The sequence below is a fragment of the Chinchilla lanigera genome, unplaced genomic scaffold (assembly GCF_000276665.1).
Source record: "Chinchilla lanigera isolate Chin_1 unplaced genomic scaffold, ChiLan1.0 scaffold00028, whole genome shotgun sequence".
Taxonomy (NCBI): Eukaryota; Metazoa; Chordata; class Mammalia; order Rodentia; family Chinchillidae; genus Chinchilla; species Chinchilla lanigera.
In genome coordinates, this window is record NW_004955429.1 from 9,720,539 (window position 1) to 9,738,107 (window position 17,569).

The 17,569-nt window shown below is 38.5% G+C and overlaps 1 protein-coding gene across 3 annotated transcripts in view; it reads right to left on the reverse strand.

Annotated features, from left to right (window-relative positions):
• The window catches only part of Cacnb2 (calcium channel, voltage-dependent, beta 2 subunit), a gene marked incomplete at its 5' end in the record, with an annotated part of 323,451 nt that overhangs the window by 77,814 nt on the left and 228,068 nt on the right, over positions 1–17,569 (reverse strand). For all 3 annotated transcript variants that reach the window (XM_013515437.1, XM_013515438.1, XM_013515436.1), the window contains 1 exon segment: positions 16,559–16,678. In XM_013515437.1, coding sequence (XP_013370891.1) covers positions 16,559–16,678 — 120 coding nt within the window.

The following is a 17,569-nucleotide window of genomic DNA, read 5'->3' on the forward strand; positions in this document are numbered from 1 at the left end:
AAATAAAATAAAATAAAAGGTGAGAAAAGAGTTATCTGCCAAAATTCAATATGGATTCATAATTTTTTTGGAAAAATATCCAGCAAACCAGAAATAGAAGAAAACCTCCTTACAATGATAAACTCTTTATATAGGAAGCTCTAATTAAATATTATACTAAATTATAAAAAGAAATCATTCTTTTTTGAAGACCCACTGAAACAAGAATGTCCACTGTTATCATGCATAGCAGCACTGCAATGGAGACTACCCAGTGCTATAAGTTGAGATAAAATTGAACATTTACATAAAAAGAATTGAGATGTATTATGTCTCTGTACAAACTCCCCATGATGAGTGTAAATGATTATGTACTGAAAACATGTAGTAGTAAAAAAAGATTGGATTTTCATTATTCACATGTTATGAATGCCCTATCTATGTCTGAGAGCAAAGTCAAGAATCTATGCAAAGATTTTAAGCATTTAGTAAGACTAGAAAGATTGAGGAATGCAATGTCTTTCAGACAAAAATCAACTATATTTCCATACCTTAGCAAAGAAAAACTATAATTTTACAAAGAAAAGGTTAAATGGGTAGATCATATAACAATGAAAAAATAAGATATCTAAGAACAAACCTAAAAAGTATACGCATGACTTTTTTTTCTCCATGTGGTGCTGAGGATGGAACCAATGGCCTTGCATGTATCAGGCAAGTTCTCTATAAATGAGCCACAATTTTATATGAAAAATGGTAAGACATTCAAGAACTAAATTAATATATATTTTATAATCATCAATAAGATGACTCAGTATTATAACAGACATTTCCTCCATGTTGATATTTAAACTTAAAAGCAATGCCAAACAAAATCTCACCCGATTATGTTTATGTATTTTCTTTTTTTCTGTTGAACTTCATGAATGATATCTAAAATTTAAGTGGAAGAGAAAGATTCAAGAACTATCAATTCTGTCCTGAAGAACATCATGGGTTGACATGTCCAAACCATGTCAGTACGTATTTTAAAAATATGGCCATCAAGGTGATACAGCATTCACATTGGAAAAATATTCCAGAAAGTAATCATAGGTAGGAAAGTGATTTATAACTTAAGAGGCATTTCAGACTGGGAAGAGGGAACAAGCTAGTAAAACCATGTTCTGGAATAAGGAAGTGCTCTATGTGAAATTAGATCCCTATCTCATTCCATATATAAAAACTAATTTCGAAGAGATCAAGGAACTAAATACAGAAGACAAAATTATAAAACAATTAGAAACAATTCTTTATGAACTTAGGGTAGTCTGCAAATCAAAGCCTTTCAGCAATACAAACAACAAAATCATGAGATAGTATATAAAAGCTCTTATAAAATCATAGAAAAAGACAACTGAATTGAAAATTAGTTCAAAGCTACACACAACCATTTCACAAGAGAATAAAACAAAACAAAACAAAATACACAAAAGTAGTCAATATTATAAATAATCATGGAAATGCAAATGTACATTGGCAGGAATATAAATCCATTTTGGAATGTCTTATACTGGATTATCACATTTTCGTAAATGTAAACTACTGTGACAAATCAACAAGGATAAATTCCACACAATGTTGAACAAAAAGGAGGAAGTCAGGAAAGAGAACTGTCATGGTTTATATTTAGATGGCTCCCAAGAGCTACATGCTCTCATAGGTGGGGCATTTCAAAGGTGACTGGCTCATGGGTGCTTATATCTGACTTGCAGTTAGGAGGTGGGGCCTGATCAGAAGAGGGAGACCCAGGGCAGTGACCTGGAAGGATTTACCTCCTCCAGGGGTCCTGCCTCTCTCTGCACTTCCGGTGACCCTGCCGTGGGCCACTCGTCCAGGGCCTTGCCAGGCAGGTGTTTGTGCTGCTGAACTGTATCCCCAGACCGCAAACAAGGATTTCTACCTTACCATTATGAATACTCCTTTAGGCATTACTTCACTTACTAAATATAATTGAGAAGTCAAGCTGACACTGTATTTTTAACACATTTTAATTATATGATAATATATTTATGGTCAACACCTACAGAAAAATGTTGCTAATGCATTCCAGTCTTCAACAATAGCATATTTAGTAATATGTAAGAAAAAAACCCACTCTTTCCAATAGTCATGGAGTCTGATAACTATAATTTTTCTTCAGCTGTGTTCCATGTTACAAAAGCAAATTGAATGGTGCAGTAGTCTCTACTTGGTACAGTAGACATTTTTATGTCTTACAGTTGAGTTCTTTATATCACCATCTTTTTTCTATAATTATTTCAAATATGATAATAATCAAACTTCACATGGACCAACAATTTAGGACATTTGTTTATGGAATGCACGTGATATAGATATTATATATAGATCTCACTCTACTGGAACAATGCCCAATTTGTTTATAATCTCATTATTATATAACAAGATAGTACCTCAGAAAATGGGCTAGAATGTTGCCTATGGAAGCCAACAGAAAGCCCTAGCAGCTGCTAGCCTGGAATCTGGCCACCAATAGACATACTTTTTCCTCAGGACAAGGCCCACCTGTGCTCAGTGTGGTTCCTGCTTTGTTTTCCCTCACTCCATGCCTTGGATGTGAGTATAACAAAGTTTTCTAAAAAACCTCCTCCTGTTACCTCTACCCAACACTACTCAGTAATGATCTTTCCCTAAAAAATGCATTAAAGCAACCAAAACCCCATTCTATATCTCACTCAATGCACTGGGGCAGGAAGGAGATAAAATTGAACAGTGCATCCTGATTCTCTCCCTGAGATCACATGTAGTAGTAAAGAGAAGACATAACCTCATTTGAAAAGTTGTAACACAAAGATGGCACCATATGATTACATGCAAAGTATTAGAATTCCATTCACACATTCCATCATCTCTCAGGAGACCATGGATTCCTTCAGACCATAAAGGAATGCATCTACAAAGGAATTAAATTTTACGTGTCAACTGGACTGGTCTCAGTCCAAGTTGCTCCAAGTTGTGTGTGTTCAGGGACAGAAACGAATAACCCAATGTGGTATCAGATGAGGTTGAGAGAGAAGAATCACGAAGTTGTTCTGGGGATGGGAGGTGACATGTGGAGAGATGGAGGGCTGGGGGAACAGAATGATAGACCACACTAGACCAGCACACACACTGAATGGCAGGGGTTCTGTTGGTGGAACCTTTAACTTTTAAGCTGAAAAAATCCCTTTTGTGACAAAACTTTATATTTTAAAGAAGCCATAAAGATGGCAGAATGTAATGGTTGATTCAGTGTGCCAATTTGAGAAGTTTAGAAGCTTAACTAAGTAACTCAGCAGTTCTTTATCTGGGTGTAGAGAACATGCCTTAGGGCTGCTGTTTATGGCGGAGGATGTTGAAATGGTTGATACATTGTGTCAACTTGAGAAGTTTAGAAGTTTAACTAAGTGACTCAGCAAGGGAACATGGTGTGAGTGCTACACTTGCCCCAGGGCAGGTAGCCTGCAGGAAAAGAGACCTGCTCTTTTTGCTCTTGTTGCTTTTGCTATCTTCCTCTGTCATAAATTGTTGCCCCTCTGCCATGCTACCCTGCCTTGGAGCCAGCTAATTACAGACGAAAACCTCCACAAACTGTGAGCTACACAAACCTTTCCTTGCTTAATTTTGGGTTTCAGGTATTTTGTTTCAGCAATGAGAGAAAAGTAAGACACAGAATATTTCTGGGTTATAGACAGCCTTATCCTCCTGTGACCTACAGGCAAAATCTCTGTACAGCTAACTGGTGTTCTATGTCTCTAAACCAAATAGATAACCTAGGCAAGAATAAGCAGGATAACTAAGTCAATTATATTTTACGAGAGTTAACACAGATAAAGCGTCTCAGAAACCCAAAGACTAGAAAATCATCAGGCAATAGGCCAGGCAAAACCGCAGCTCCCACTAGGGGCTAAACTTGAAAGGATGCTTCAGTCTGTTTCACTTTTATACAGACTATTAAAAGATCTTAAAACAAAACATTGAAATGGCTTCTCACTAACAGCTGTCTAAACTAGAACACGCTTAACAGCTCATGCAAGTATTCAGAATACTGTATATTTGCCTAACTTTGGCCTATACAGTAGATACTATAGCTAAATCCAGAAAATTCATGTGGTAATCTGAAAATTCATGTGGTAATCTCAAGTAGCTGGAAGCAAAGGAAAACACTCTGTGTGTACAGGGCAATGGCACACAGTTCTTCAGCATCAGCCATTCTAACTGAGTAAGTGGGGTTATTAATGAGGGTTTCTTCTACTATGGATACTCTCAGGGTATTATACATTTATTTCTGGTGACTGAGAAAATAATTCTGGAAATACACTCAATCTATATGTACATAAACTGATCATTTCCCTGAAGAAGGTTTACAGATTTCAAGAGCATTCATGAGTTAGGAAAAGGATAAGAAACTACTGTTTTTTAAAGTCCTTTAAAAATTGTGCCATATTGATATTACAAAAAAAATATTTTTCATACAAGGTAATAGCACATATGTTTCAGGGAAGTATGAAGACTTATTCTAAGGGCTAAGATTATCAAGTACCTATTTTTCTAATTCACACTGCTAGGTTTCCTTGGACCCGAGTCAACAGAGTTGATGAAATCATTATTAATACCAAGACAATTTACACACATATGAATTTCTAGGAAAAAAAAATTATTCCAACTCATCCCTTACAAAGATACATCTCCTACTTTTGTATTTTATCAAGACTTGAGTCAAAAGCATAATATTAACAAATATTCATAAAAACAAATGATTCATATTTGGCAAATTTCCTAGAAAATTTAGGAGAAATTTAAAGTATCATTTCTGAGGTATAAACATGACTGTGTTAAAAAAAAAAAAAACCAAAAAACCATTTTCAGCATTTCTTGGATTTCCTGGATTTCAACCCTATGAATAGGATCAAAATGAAATGAAACAACAAACTAAATTCTATACTAAAGATGGATACCTAGATATGGGTGAAATTTCAATTAGCAGACTATGAGGCTTAATTTTGGGACAACTTGACTGCACCCTAGGGTGCCCAGAGCAAAAGGTGGAGGAAGGAAGAAAGAACGGGCCCCTTTTGTGTTCTGCCTGGCTACTTGAGCTGAGTGAAGACATCAGGTTTTCCTGACTTTGGACTGAGATTGATATCATTCACTGGTTCTCTGGCCTCAGAATTCTCACTGGGATTATAACACCAGATTCCCTAGGCCCACAGCTTAAAGATGGTCGACTGTGGGACTTCTCAGCTTCTACAGTCATGTGCTCCAAACTCCCATAAATCTCCACACCTCTGTCTTTATCTGTATCTCCCATGGACTGTTTTCTGGAGAATTCTGACCAATGCATAGGCTCATGCTCCAAGAATAGGTCTTGGTTTTATACCAAAAGATGACTGCTGACCTATACATTTATTAATGTATTGAGCTTAAATAAAACATTTAAGATATATGTGAATATATCCCTTTCTCAGACTTTGATTGTTTGGGGGAGAGGGCACTCAGTCCACTGTCACCCTTGAAATCCTACCTTAGAGATAGACCATGTGGCAAATGGACAGTAAATATACAACGGCTCCTAAACTTCAACACACAGTTCACAGTGGCTGTGTGACATGACATGGATAACAGTGTGACCTGCTTCTCTCTCTCATTTTAAAGACAGGAGTTGAACAGGACAGTGCTATAAGTTACCATAATGTTGTTATTCAAATGTCCCCCTAGATGAGAGATCAAGGCTTAAACATTTATATCCCCTCTCATATTCCATAAGGCAGGTGACCTGTGCAAGTCTGTTGAGTGAATAATGTATTAATACAGCATGTGGAGACCTTTATTCAAAGAAGTTCTATACGCCATCATGTGCATCTATTATATGACCTACTTTATGCTTCAGACTATTAAAAATCACAAAATTGAAAAGCAAGTAGTTATCCTCAGAGGAGAAGCAAGTAGTACTAGGTCTAATCTGACTACGTGACTTTCTCCTTCCATTTATCATAGACAGGACCTCCTTTGCTTCTGCTGAATGTGTGTGACACTGGGTTCCTTGTAAAAGAACTTGTAACTTAACTCTCCTCTCTAATGAATGTAGGCTGACTTGAATGTAAGGTTACAATTGATCCAATAAATATTTCATTCTAGGGTGACTATAGTTCCTCTAAGGAGACAAAGGAATAGTTAGTTGTTTAAAACCTGGGGAGCAGATGTAGTTCAGTGGGAGAGTGACTACCTAGCTTGTGTGAGGCCCTGGGTTCCATTCCCAGCACTGACAAAAATGACATAAAATAAAACCCAGAGAGGAAAACTAGAAGACTGACTACTAGACTGTCTACATTCCTGACCAGTTAGCTTCCTTCCCTCTCTACGGAGCAGGTGATGAGTATGGTTTTGGCCTCAAATATTCAAGAACTGACGCTTTTTTAAGGGGTGGGTGTTAATCTTGCAAATAAATGTCAGTACAAAAACCTCTCAGTAGAAAATCACTAGGACACAAACAACTTCAATAGCTAATTGTATGATTCATTTTCCTTTCTAAAAATAGGCTTTAAATAAAAGAAAAAACAAACTTAAGCCACATAAATTTCTTCTACAAACATCACGAAAGCAGTGCCCTGCTCCTCCTATATAAAATTTTTACATCCCTCTCTATTCAGTTATAAAATATAACTTCACATTTTTCTTAGCTTTAGTGTTTATACCATTTCTTTCATCTTTTTTTCCCCAAGATGCCACTTGCTGAACTTTTCTCAAATCATTTCATTGCAATTTCAATCTTTTCTCTCCTGCCCAACTGAAACTGTTTTTCAGCATTTTTCGTACAATATATTTGATTATTTTTTCCATTTCTCTGCAGGAAGAGTCTCTATTCCAACAGTTTAGAATGTTAGAATATGTGTGTATACTGTTCTGGATTAAACAGTTTATGCCTCTGTTTAATCAAGAACAGTATACATACATCCTAGAACCTCTTCCTTGAACTAATCTAATAAATTTGAGAAATTTTAGTTCCAGATGTTTTCTTTATGTAATGTGAAAATGTAAAAATGGACTTACTACAAATCAGTAAAGACTGTACACTAAACTTAAAAGGCAAAAAAAAAATTAATATTTTACCCATGAGCCCTACTGGTGCTATCAATACTAAATACAAAAATAAAAGCACAGGCAGTATTGTTACTTTTAAAATTGTGTTGGTAGTTGCCCTATTTGATCATTGCTTTATAGTCAAAGAAAAAAATGCTTTTTCCTTTATTCCCTTCAGAGGAAGAAAGAGACAACAGTAATGCATTTGTAGTTTACGTCTTTCTAAAAGGGGCTCACTGATGAGACGAAAGAACAAGAACAAAAGCCCTTGGAACAGAAACTTGGGTCCTTGTCCTTGTTTCTGTTACTTAGGAGTCCAGTGATGTTGAGCAAGATGCTTCAATACCCACCATCAATTTCCTCATCCATAAATCTCTTTCCTTCCTTCCTCAGTGAGGAGCTGCCTGGGCCAAGAGAAGTTAGTTACACAGCGGAAGTTCAAACACTGAGATTCGGGCTGGGGTTATAGCTCCATGGCACAAGTGCCTGCCTGGCAAGCACAAGGTCCCGAGTTTGATCCCCATTACTACACAGACACACAAAAACCACTGAGATGCTATACAAACACAAGCTATCACTGCAACCTCTGGGCGGCACAGCTCAACAGGCTCATTGAAAAAAAATCTGAGATGCAAAAAGGTATTTTACAGCATTATTCACAATAGTCAAGAGATAGAAACAGCCTCAATGGCCACTGACAGATTGATAAAATCAGTCAACATGGCCATAGAATGGTCCAAAAACAAAGAAAGCAAAAATCCATCAGTGAATTTTACAGACAGAGCAACAGGAGGAAGCCTGCTTCACAGACAGCATATCAGGAGCTGACTCTAACCTAGAGAAGTATTTTCTTCAATCTAACAACACCTTAAACAGTTTGGGAAGTATCAAAGTGACTAGTTTTTATCCATAATCTGAATGTATAATGTTTTATAGGTCTAGTTGACACTACTGAACTGTGTGCTTAAAATTCCTCAGAGGGTTTAAAGAACACGTCCGTGTGGTTATTCTAATATAAATTGAGAATTAAAGAGAGATTTCAAATAAAATTAAACTAAAATAGCAGTCTTTGTTAGACCCTTTGGGTATTAAATGTTCTGCTTACCTTACAGAAGTGCATTGCTGGTTAGCGAAGGTGCTGCCCCTACCAAGGCAGTCACGTGGCACTCAACGAACAGCTACAGTCCAAATCTCCCTTGGAGCTTCCCTTATCCCCTGGTCCTGCGGTCCACCTGCTTGCCATTCCTGTGGCATTTGCCTCCCAGACTGTTCACCTAACGCTGATCACATTACTCAGGCCACTGACACACATCTCCCGTGTTGCCATTATTCCATGAGCTTGTTGAGGGAAAAAACACGTCTAAGATTGCTCTTTCTCTAACTCCTACCTAATAGCACAAGACTACTCATCCAATGTTTCTTAGCTGAATAGATTCTACTCTATCCCAGTTGCAAAATTGTTTATTTAGCTGTTGCAAATCAGGACAAATAAAAGTTGACTATTTTAAATTTCACCTAAAATGTTTGTGTTGTTTCCTGTTCATATCTGGTGGAGAAACAGGAAAGCAAGAATTACATATTTATAGCTATGTTTACAGTGATACAACAAAGATTTTTCAGTTATAGCCCTGAGAGAGAGAGAAAGAGAGAGACAGAGGGGTAGAGAGAAAGAAACAGAAAATGCGTTAAGCAGCAAAGTTTATAATAATCCTTCCCCAATCCATGTATGGGTTTGAAATAGCCAGAAGTCTGTATTATGTTAACAGCCCTTATAAGGATTCTTAAACAAGAGTTCAGTTTTAAATGTGGGCTAATATCAGCTCTCTTGAACTTCCATTAATAAACACCATAAATGCACTGTAAAAGACTGTTGAATTATAGAGTATCAAGTTCTTTTGAAAATGTGTGACTCCTAACCATAAGAAATTTAAAACTTACTCATAGATAGAGTGCCAAAATAAATCCTAAAGAAATAAGGAGCCATATAGGATTTTATCTCCAAAATGATCAGGTGTTACTCAGAAAAGTACCCAACAGAAGAGCAAGAGAGTATTAATCACTCTTGATAACTGGGGAAGGAATCGATTCTGATGTGACTAAGTACAGTGTACATCTTACTGTCCGAGGGCTCAGCGTGTAAGAGACAGGACACATGCCTTAGTCATAGGATGGACGGGATGCGATGTGACTGGCCACAGTGAGCCACTGTGTGATCAGATGAGAGTGACAGTGTCAGCCACACTCCACTCACTCTGCAGACACGGGGCATGACAACTCTGCCCTCCATAACTTAGCACTAAACTACAGCAGTACCTCTGTACCTGTCATTAATTTATTCCAGAAGGCATGGCAAGTACGTAAAATGACAAGTTCCAAAAAGTTGTTTTGGTTGGAAAGGGTAGGTAGCTACGAGGTGATGAACACAGACAACTTCTAGCTTCCATTGTGAAGAACTGAACAAACGAGTTTAGGGGACAACATTCAGGGGTCAAAATGAATGGAGTTCCAACTCTGATGAGTGTGAAAGCAGTCAAGTAACTAAGGTATGACTATAAAAATAATACTAACAGGATAAGTGACAACATCAAAAGGCACACAGCAACCTTAGCCCAAGGCAGACAAAAGCATTAGTATTATTACTTCTTATGCAGACTTCCCATTAGAACCTGAAATCCTTGAGAGAAGGAACCACTATTCCAGTTGCCTGTGTCCAATACAAGAGGCCAGGGCAGGGGGAAAAGGCTCCAGAACCCTGTACTTGACATGTACCAGCTCACTCAGTAATCACTGCAACCTGAGAAGCAGAACTTCCTTTTATAAATGGTGATACTGAGCTTGCCATTTAATTTACCAAGAGGTCAGGGTGCCACCCATGGCGGAGATGGAATTCCAATCCATGTTTCACTGAGTTGAGCTGTGACAGAGATCATGGGACCTGTGACACTTAAAAAGTTTTATCTGATCTTTTAACAACACAACAACAAAAAATGTGCTGGGCCCTGGGCTTGGGCTTTTCGTGGGAGGGTGGAGGTCACACTGATGGAAAGAGAATACTCAGAGATGAAAGGGTTCACAAGACAAGATGGGGCGCTCCATTCTGACTTGGTGGCAGACCCGGGATACTAACACTAGAGAGAGTAAACTGAAGTGCAGACTTGTAGTGCAAACTGAAGTTTTGAAAAGGATGAAACAAGAAAGGCCAAGATGGCAGTGGTTCGAAACTCACTTTGGAACTGAAATCCTACATTCGAAGAAAAATTTAAATGGAACTCCCAATCTATAATGTGAATGGAGAGGTGGCTGCAGACTGAATGCCTGGTGCGATGCTCAGATCACAACCTGCTGGGTCCCCACTGCCTCTGCGGCCGCTTTGAGAAATCCATGGAGCCCCAAGGGTTCTGCAAAGTCCACTGTGAAAACGAGACCTATGCCGTAGCAGTAGATGCCAGAAGGGCCGGCCCATACATTTGGTTGATGGGTTTCTATATTCAGTGGAGGGAACTGATGCAGAAAAACTGGAAAGGAACCGCCAGAGTGGTAGCGGAGGGAGGCTGTGTGTTGTAACTTTTGAGACAGAATGGAAGAAGGAAAACAAGGGTGTTGCTTGCAGAAAAGTCCAGGAAAAGCCTAGTTAAAGATCAGTGGACTTGGTGACTGGAAAGTCATTTGAGACCATCAGTAAGGAGAAAGAGAAAGACAGAAATCAGTTTCAAAGCGTTAAAGGGTAAGAGGGGAAGGGAAGAAAGGAATTGCGAGCAGGAAGAGAAAGCTGGGGTGATAAGATGAACAGTAGTAGGGACAAATATAGGATGGAAGGGATGAGGGAGTTGTTACAAGGCACGGACACATTTCTGCTTCCGAAGAGGTAAGGCAGAAAAAGACGAGCGTAGCAGATTGTTGGCAGGAAATGCCCCTCCCCCCATACTCCATATCCACAGCCTCCGCAGTTCTCTTCCTTATTGCCTCCTCGCCTAGCTCCAGACTTCACAGAAGCTAGTGTTCTCGCGAGATAACCCAGAGACCACCGCGGGAAGGAGCCCCAACCAGCAAGTTGGAACAGAAGATAAGATACAGAAGAGAACACTGAAGCCACGTGCCAGTTGGCCAAAGATGCCTGGCAAATAATTGTAAATTAAACTTTAAGCCACTAAGATAAGAATTTGAAGCAAAAGTGAGAGGATTTTTCTCATTTCTTCACTAACAGGTGAGGCTTTTGCCATTGAAGTAAGGATCAATGATGTATGTACCGTATAATCATAACCACCCTATAGTATGTTAAAATGCTATAAAGACACAGAGCTTTGCTTTTTCAGATATCTTTCAAATTGTAAGCAGCAATGATCAGGCATTCTGTGTTCTTGCTACTGTTGATATTACTATTATTCCCCACTAACACGGGCAGGGAGGGGAGAGAAGACAGTGCTAGTGCATGTGACTGAACTTACCAGTCATGAATTAATGCAGAAGACCAATTTATGTCCAGGAGGCTTTCCCACACTTTTTCTTATGAATATGAAAATGCAATCTAAGGTAATGGGTCTTTGAACAATAAACAACTCCACACTGTTGGAAATTAGCAAGCATTTAGCTAACTTCATTGAAACAGTTTTCTAGCTTTTGGAAACTAGGCATTTTGACAGAAATAAAAATTTTCAATAGCTGCGTCAGAAGATCAGTTGAAAAAACTCAGGAAAAAAAGGAGGAAAATGGTTATAGAACTCTGCAATCAAACATCTGACAAACTAGAGAACCAGGAAAAAAAAAAAAAAAACATAGGTGAAGAAATTATTGAAGCAAAAAAGATAATTTCTACAATGGAAATGACCAGCATTTCACAATGAATGTATGAGTACCCAAGGGCAGTTAATCAAAAGGTTGACACCAAGGTATACATGTCAAAATGTCAAAATACCAAAGAAAGAACATCTCACAAGATACTAGAGAGAATTATAAAAAAAAAAGTCATATTTAAAGGCAAAACATACAGAATATCTTTACAAGTCTAAGAGAAAATGTGGTTTTGTTCTTGAAAATTATACCCAGCCAAACTAGTAATTAAATGTGAGAATAAAGACATTTCTAGCAAGATCTTGAAAAACAAACATTTTTCTGGAAGGTTCCACATGTAGACAAAAGATCTGCCCATTTCTTCTCTGTGTTCCTGGCCCTGCACTACTTCTTACACCAATTATGCCTGGTACAGTTTCTTTCATAGAGTAGACATTTAACCATGAGAACAATGACCTCAAAATTTAATGTTAATCCCCTTGCTAAGATTTTCACACTGAACATATAATAGCTCTGTTTTAATCCCTATCACATCCAGATTTCTAAACTCACAATCTGTGTACATAGGGCAGGAAAGAAGCATTCTTTTTGAGAAGATGATAAAAAAGAATTATTTTTTCCATTAAAAAGAAGAAGATCACACGACCCAGTAATTTCACTCCTAGTTGTATACCCATGAGAAACGAAAATGTATGTTTGTGAAAAATTTGTGCACAAATGCACATAAAGCATTATTCACAGCACCTAAAAAAATCAGAAACTACCTAAATGTTCACTAGTTGATAAGTATATAAATAAAATGTGGAACACTACCAAGAACTGGCCAGACTTCTGATCTTACAGACGAATGTATGAAAAAGGATTAAATAAAGGCAAAATGAAATATGATTTAGGGGGGTGATCTAGGAAGGTCAGAACTCTTGGAGCTAAGACAAGGACTTCTCTGGACTGTATTTAATGGATCCTTAACAATTCAGGGTGGTGTGGGACAAAGACATTCTAGGCAGTAAATCTTGCCAGTGAAGAGAAGTCTTATCTCTAAGGTTGGTGGTTATTGCCCTGGAATAGGAGTGAAAGCCAACTGTCCTCTGCTGTGGTTTTTGGCCTTCAGAGGCTGTGAATATGAGCTTTTTCCAACACAGCAAGAGAGCAATGTGGTCAGCAAGTTAACCCTTACACAGCCTGGTCCACAACGGAATACATACTGTGTGGCATTTTTTCTTTTTTTGAGACAGATTCTCACTAGTTCAGGCTGCCTTTGAACGCATTCTGTAACCTAGGCTGGCTTTGAACTCACAATGACCTTCCTGCTTCAGCCTCCCAAGGGCTAGGATTACAGGCATGTAGCACCACCCCTGGCTACACAGCAGAATATTATCCAGCAATAAAACAAATTACTGATATATGCTGTAGTATGAACACATTAGAAACACTGTGTAATTAAAAGTAGCCAGTCACAGAACACCTATTATATGATCTCTTTTATGTACAATGTCCAGAATAGATAAATCTAGAGACAAAGTTAATCAGTGGTTCTCCAGGGGTGAGAGGGTTTGGATAAATGGGAGTGGTGGCTAGTGGGTTTGGGATTTCTTTTGGGGCCAATAAAAATGTCCTAAAATGATTGTAGCTATGATTATATAACAATTCTGCATATATTAAAGAAACCCCACTGAATTACTTACTTTGAACAAGGGAATTACAGCTCAGTAAAGTTACTTTTAAAGAACAGATCATTATAAAAATAAATCACATATTACTTATCTTTAAAGCAGTATCGAAGACCATCAATGAAAACAGGGCAGGATTTTCAGAGTACCCAAACAGAGCAAGATCAAAATACAAATTTTAGATCAGAAAGTATCAAGTTACAAAACAAGATCATATCAGTTGATCTTTATTTGCCTCAAAATTACTATAAAATCTGTTCATTGTAGACTGTGCTAGTTTAAGAGAAACCACAATGAACTGGGATGAGCACTGGGATTATAGGTAGCATGGGGTGCCTCGTTATATAATCTTTTGTAGGTCACTTAATATCCAAAGGCAGTGTCTCTAGTTCTACTACTTGCCAATTACCTGATATCACAGAGGTCTGATTAAGGCAATTAGTGGATAATGTAGTTCATCTTTATATAGGACCAGGCTCTGAAATCTCAGCTGAGCTTTTTTCCAGGCTTCTACAAAGACTAAAGATGTGGGGTCTATGGGGCTTGTACAAATACCAACTTGTAGAGCCTTTCTATGGGAGAGATGTAACCAAATCAATGCAGAGAACATTACATTCTTCCAAAGTGGGCATGCAAAGTATTTAGACTACTTAAAGTTACATAACAAATTCATATATTTTTAATTGTTAAGGTTTCAGTTTGAAATAAGTTCCACCAAGGCAAGATGATATACCTATGGGTAAGGGAACAGATACAAATAACCTAATGAAGACCTAGATATCTAAACTGTTTCTTTGCTGTCTTTCTTCAAGGATATTAGGTTTTTTTTTGTGGTTGCTGTTTGTTTTTCTTCTGGTACCAGGAATAGAACTCATGACCTTGGGCTTGCCAGGCAGGTGCTTTGCTGCTGACTAAATCCCCAGCCCCGGATATTAGGATTAATAAATCAAATGTACTAAACTGTGATTTTAATAAATTAACTTTTTTGTTTTTGTACCAGGAATTGAACTCAGTATCTTGCGCTTGCCAGGCAGGCAGTTATACCATTGAGCTATATCCCTAGCCCCAGAAAAGTTAACTTATACCCTGGTCCTTTTATCTTCTCTCATACTATGTTCAAATTCTCACCCCAGAGCAACTTAAATACATAAAGATTTTTAACTAATTTTAAAGAAAAATGGATGTAAAAGAATTATTTTCATTAACTGTATTTCAATTATTTTACCTTTGTTTTAAATTCTCTCTTTTCCCCTCAACTTCCACATCATTTGTAACTAGAGACTTCTAAGGCAGTGTGACAAGTGACATGTACCTGGTTGATTAAGATCAACATTTTGATTCATGCTATGTTGAAGGATCTAAAAGTTCTCTGTAGCTATGCCATTTAATTCAAGATCTCTAGCATGCAGTCATAGACAAAAATGGCCCAATGAGATAATTACAGATTCTCAAAACCAAACCTTCGTTGCATTGGGTCACATGATGATGGCATATGAATCTGAGAAACTGTTTAATTTTGGTTTGTGAAAATTACATGAATAATTAGCTGCATATGGAACAACCTTATTTCTGGACCATAAACTGTTATTTTCTCCCCCCCTTGATTTTTCTTTATACCCAGATGCAAAACATAGGAAGTAGAATTTGGATTTTCATTTCCAACATATATTAGCTACAGTGCCAAGGCAGAGCAACTGACCAAATGTTAGTGATTGAATATTATTATTTAAATTCAACATCGTAGCATTTCAAATGGCTCCTTTTGGTGGAGCAGATGGGTTGATGGCAACTGGGCCACACCTTGCTTTATCAGTTTTTCCGCTGTCACAAAACCCTCCCAACTCTAGCTGTGAGTGTAGCTGCCTCACAGTTAGGCCTGTCAGACCTAGAGATGGTTTCCCTGCCAGCCAAGGTGAGAATATTGTCCTGATATAGAGAAATACTGCTTTGTAGAAGTCCGGGTCTCCTGGAAGCTCCTCAGTCAACTACTCTGGCAGCTGTGCTCAAGCTCATGAATATTACATAAGGTTGGCCATGGATTGAAACCAGAACTTCCACCCCACCATTCCCATAGCAACACACACAAGCTTTACTCCTCTCAGAGTTGCGGAGTCTTGCAATTCGACCCTAATTTTCCTAGCAAGCTCAACACACTACTTACTCTTTCAAAGCCATAATCTTTCTTTCAAAAGAAAACCAACCACCGAGTTAAAATATGTTCACTCAAAAGCTACAGAGAATCACACAAACTAAGGTACCTTAGACTTGGACAGCAATCTATGCTTCAAAAATAGCTGTTATTCAAATGCCTGGGGAAAGGAATCCAAACCAGCGATTCAAATCATCATTTCATAGGGAAATGAACTGCAGCTTGAGGTAAATTCTTTATATTTCACATCTGATTTTCACTTATACAGATATATACACCCTTTGTCATAATGGATGAAGAAGAAGATATTCCCAGGGGAGGAGCTGTTTTAATCAATAAAATGCTTGGTTGCTTTATTTTTTAAAAGCCTAACACAATACATCTTTTAAATATAAAAATCTATGGAGTAAATGTGGGGGAAAGATTGCTCAAGACAGAAAATAAATATTAGCTTGAAGAAAGTGTGTGTGTGTGTTTTTAAACAAAGATGGGTTTACTGGGAAAAAAGTAAAATGTTTTGATATATGATATAGTTTCTCCTCTTTGTATACTTAGATTCTTTTTGTGTGGGTCTAAATAAACTACTTACCCATGGAAACAAGTTGCATGGATTATACAACAGCATAAAAAGAGAGACAACTCCCCTCTAAAAAAGGAGAGACCATTGTTTGCGTATCATTCTTCCTTTCCTATCAAAAGGAGAAAATATAGTCCATGAATCCTACCACTGTAAACCACACGCCGGGACACTCTCCTACAGCAAACACGAGCTTCAGGAGGAACCTCCACAGGTGATCCACCCTGGCAGGGCAAAACTTGGAAAGAAAGGTATCTGAGGAAGTGATGGTCTTACCTTTGCTTTGTCCAACTGGGCCTGCGCCTGTCGCTCTGCCTCTCTGCGCACTGCCTCGCGGTCCTCCTCCAGAGACACATCGGAATCAGATGGACGGCTGGTGTAGGAGTCTGCCGAACCCTGGAGAGAAGAGTGTGTATTTTTAAAATTGAGCCAATCTACGATGTTTGCATGAGAAAAATCTGATTGAAGTGGCAGTTTGCTTCCTGGATTGTGCTATAAATTCCTGAAAAGCGGGGAACAGAATCCATGTTGCAGCAACCCACCTCGAAAAAAAAAATCAGGCTTTGCTTTGCAGACCTTTCACTAGGGTACTGGTCCCTACCGCGTTACCATTCCTTCCCAACCTTCAGATTCCAAAAACTAAGCTTTCTGGAAGCCAGGACGAGTTCTTTTACAATGCCACCAGCTTGGTGGTGCAGTGCAGAGCCGCAGGGCACCACTGCTGGGTTTCAAGGGTGGCTTCAAGAACAACCTTCATTCATGCTAAAGCGGATATTTGCAACTCGAATATGAAGCCCAACCAGAAACACAGAAGTCAGTCTCATGAGTTAGAAACTTGAACTTTCCAAAATATCGCTTCCATGGCGACTCCCACTGTAATCCTGAGAACCTCTGGTACCTTTGTATACACCTGCCACCTTCTCAGACAAAACTGAGACCCTGGCAGCTAGCTACCTTCACTCCCGCTTCCAGCGACGCATTTCAAAAGACCTTTCTGTAGATAGTCAATAAGAGCGGTCTACTGAAAACACCTGCCTGGGATATCGCCTCTGGCAATACATGGCAACGCAAGAAAAGGAGCTCAGAAAAAAAAAAAAGATAAGAATCTCCCTAGCTCCCTCCTTTGCAGCCCTGAGCATTAACTCAAGCAAACCACCCTCCCTGCCTGTGTGCTCCCTGCAACAGAAAAGCAAAGCAAACAGCGTCTCCCCGCCTCGCCAGCCCCGGCGCTTACACAGATATCGGAATTCTTCAGCCTTCCTCCCTTAGCTCTTTTCAGAAGCCTGA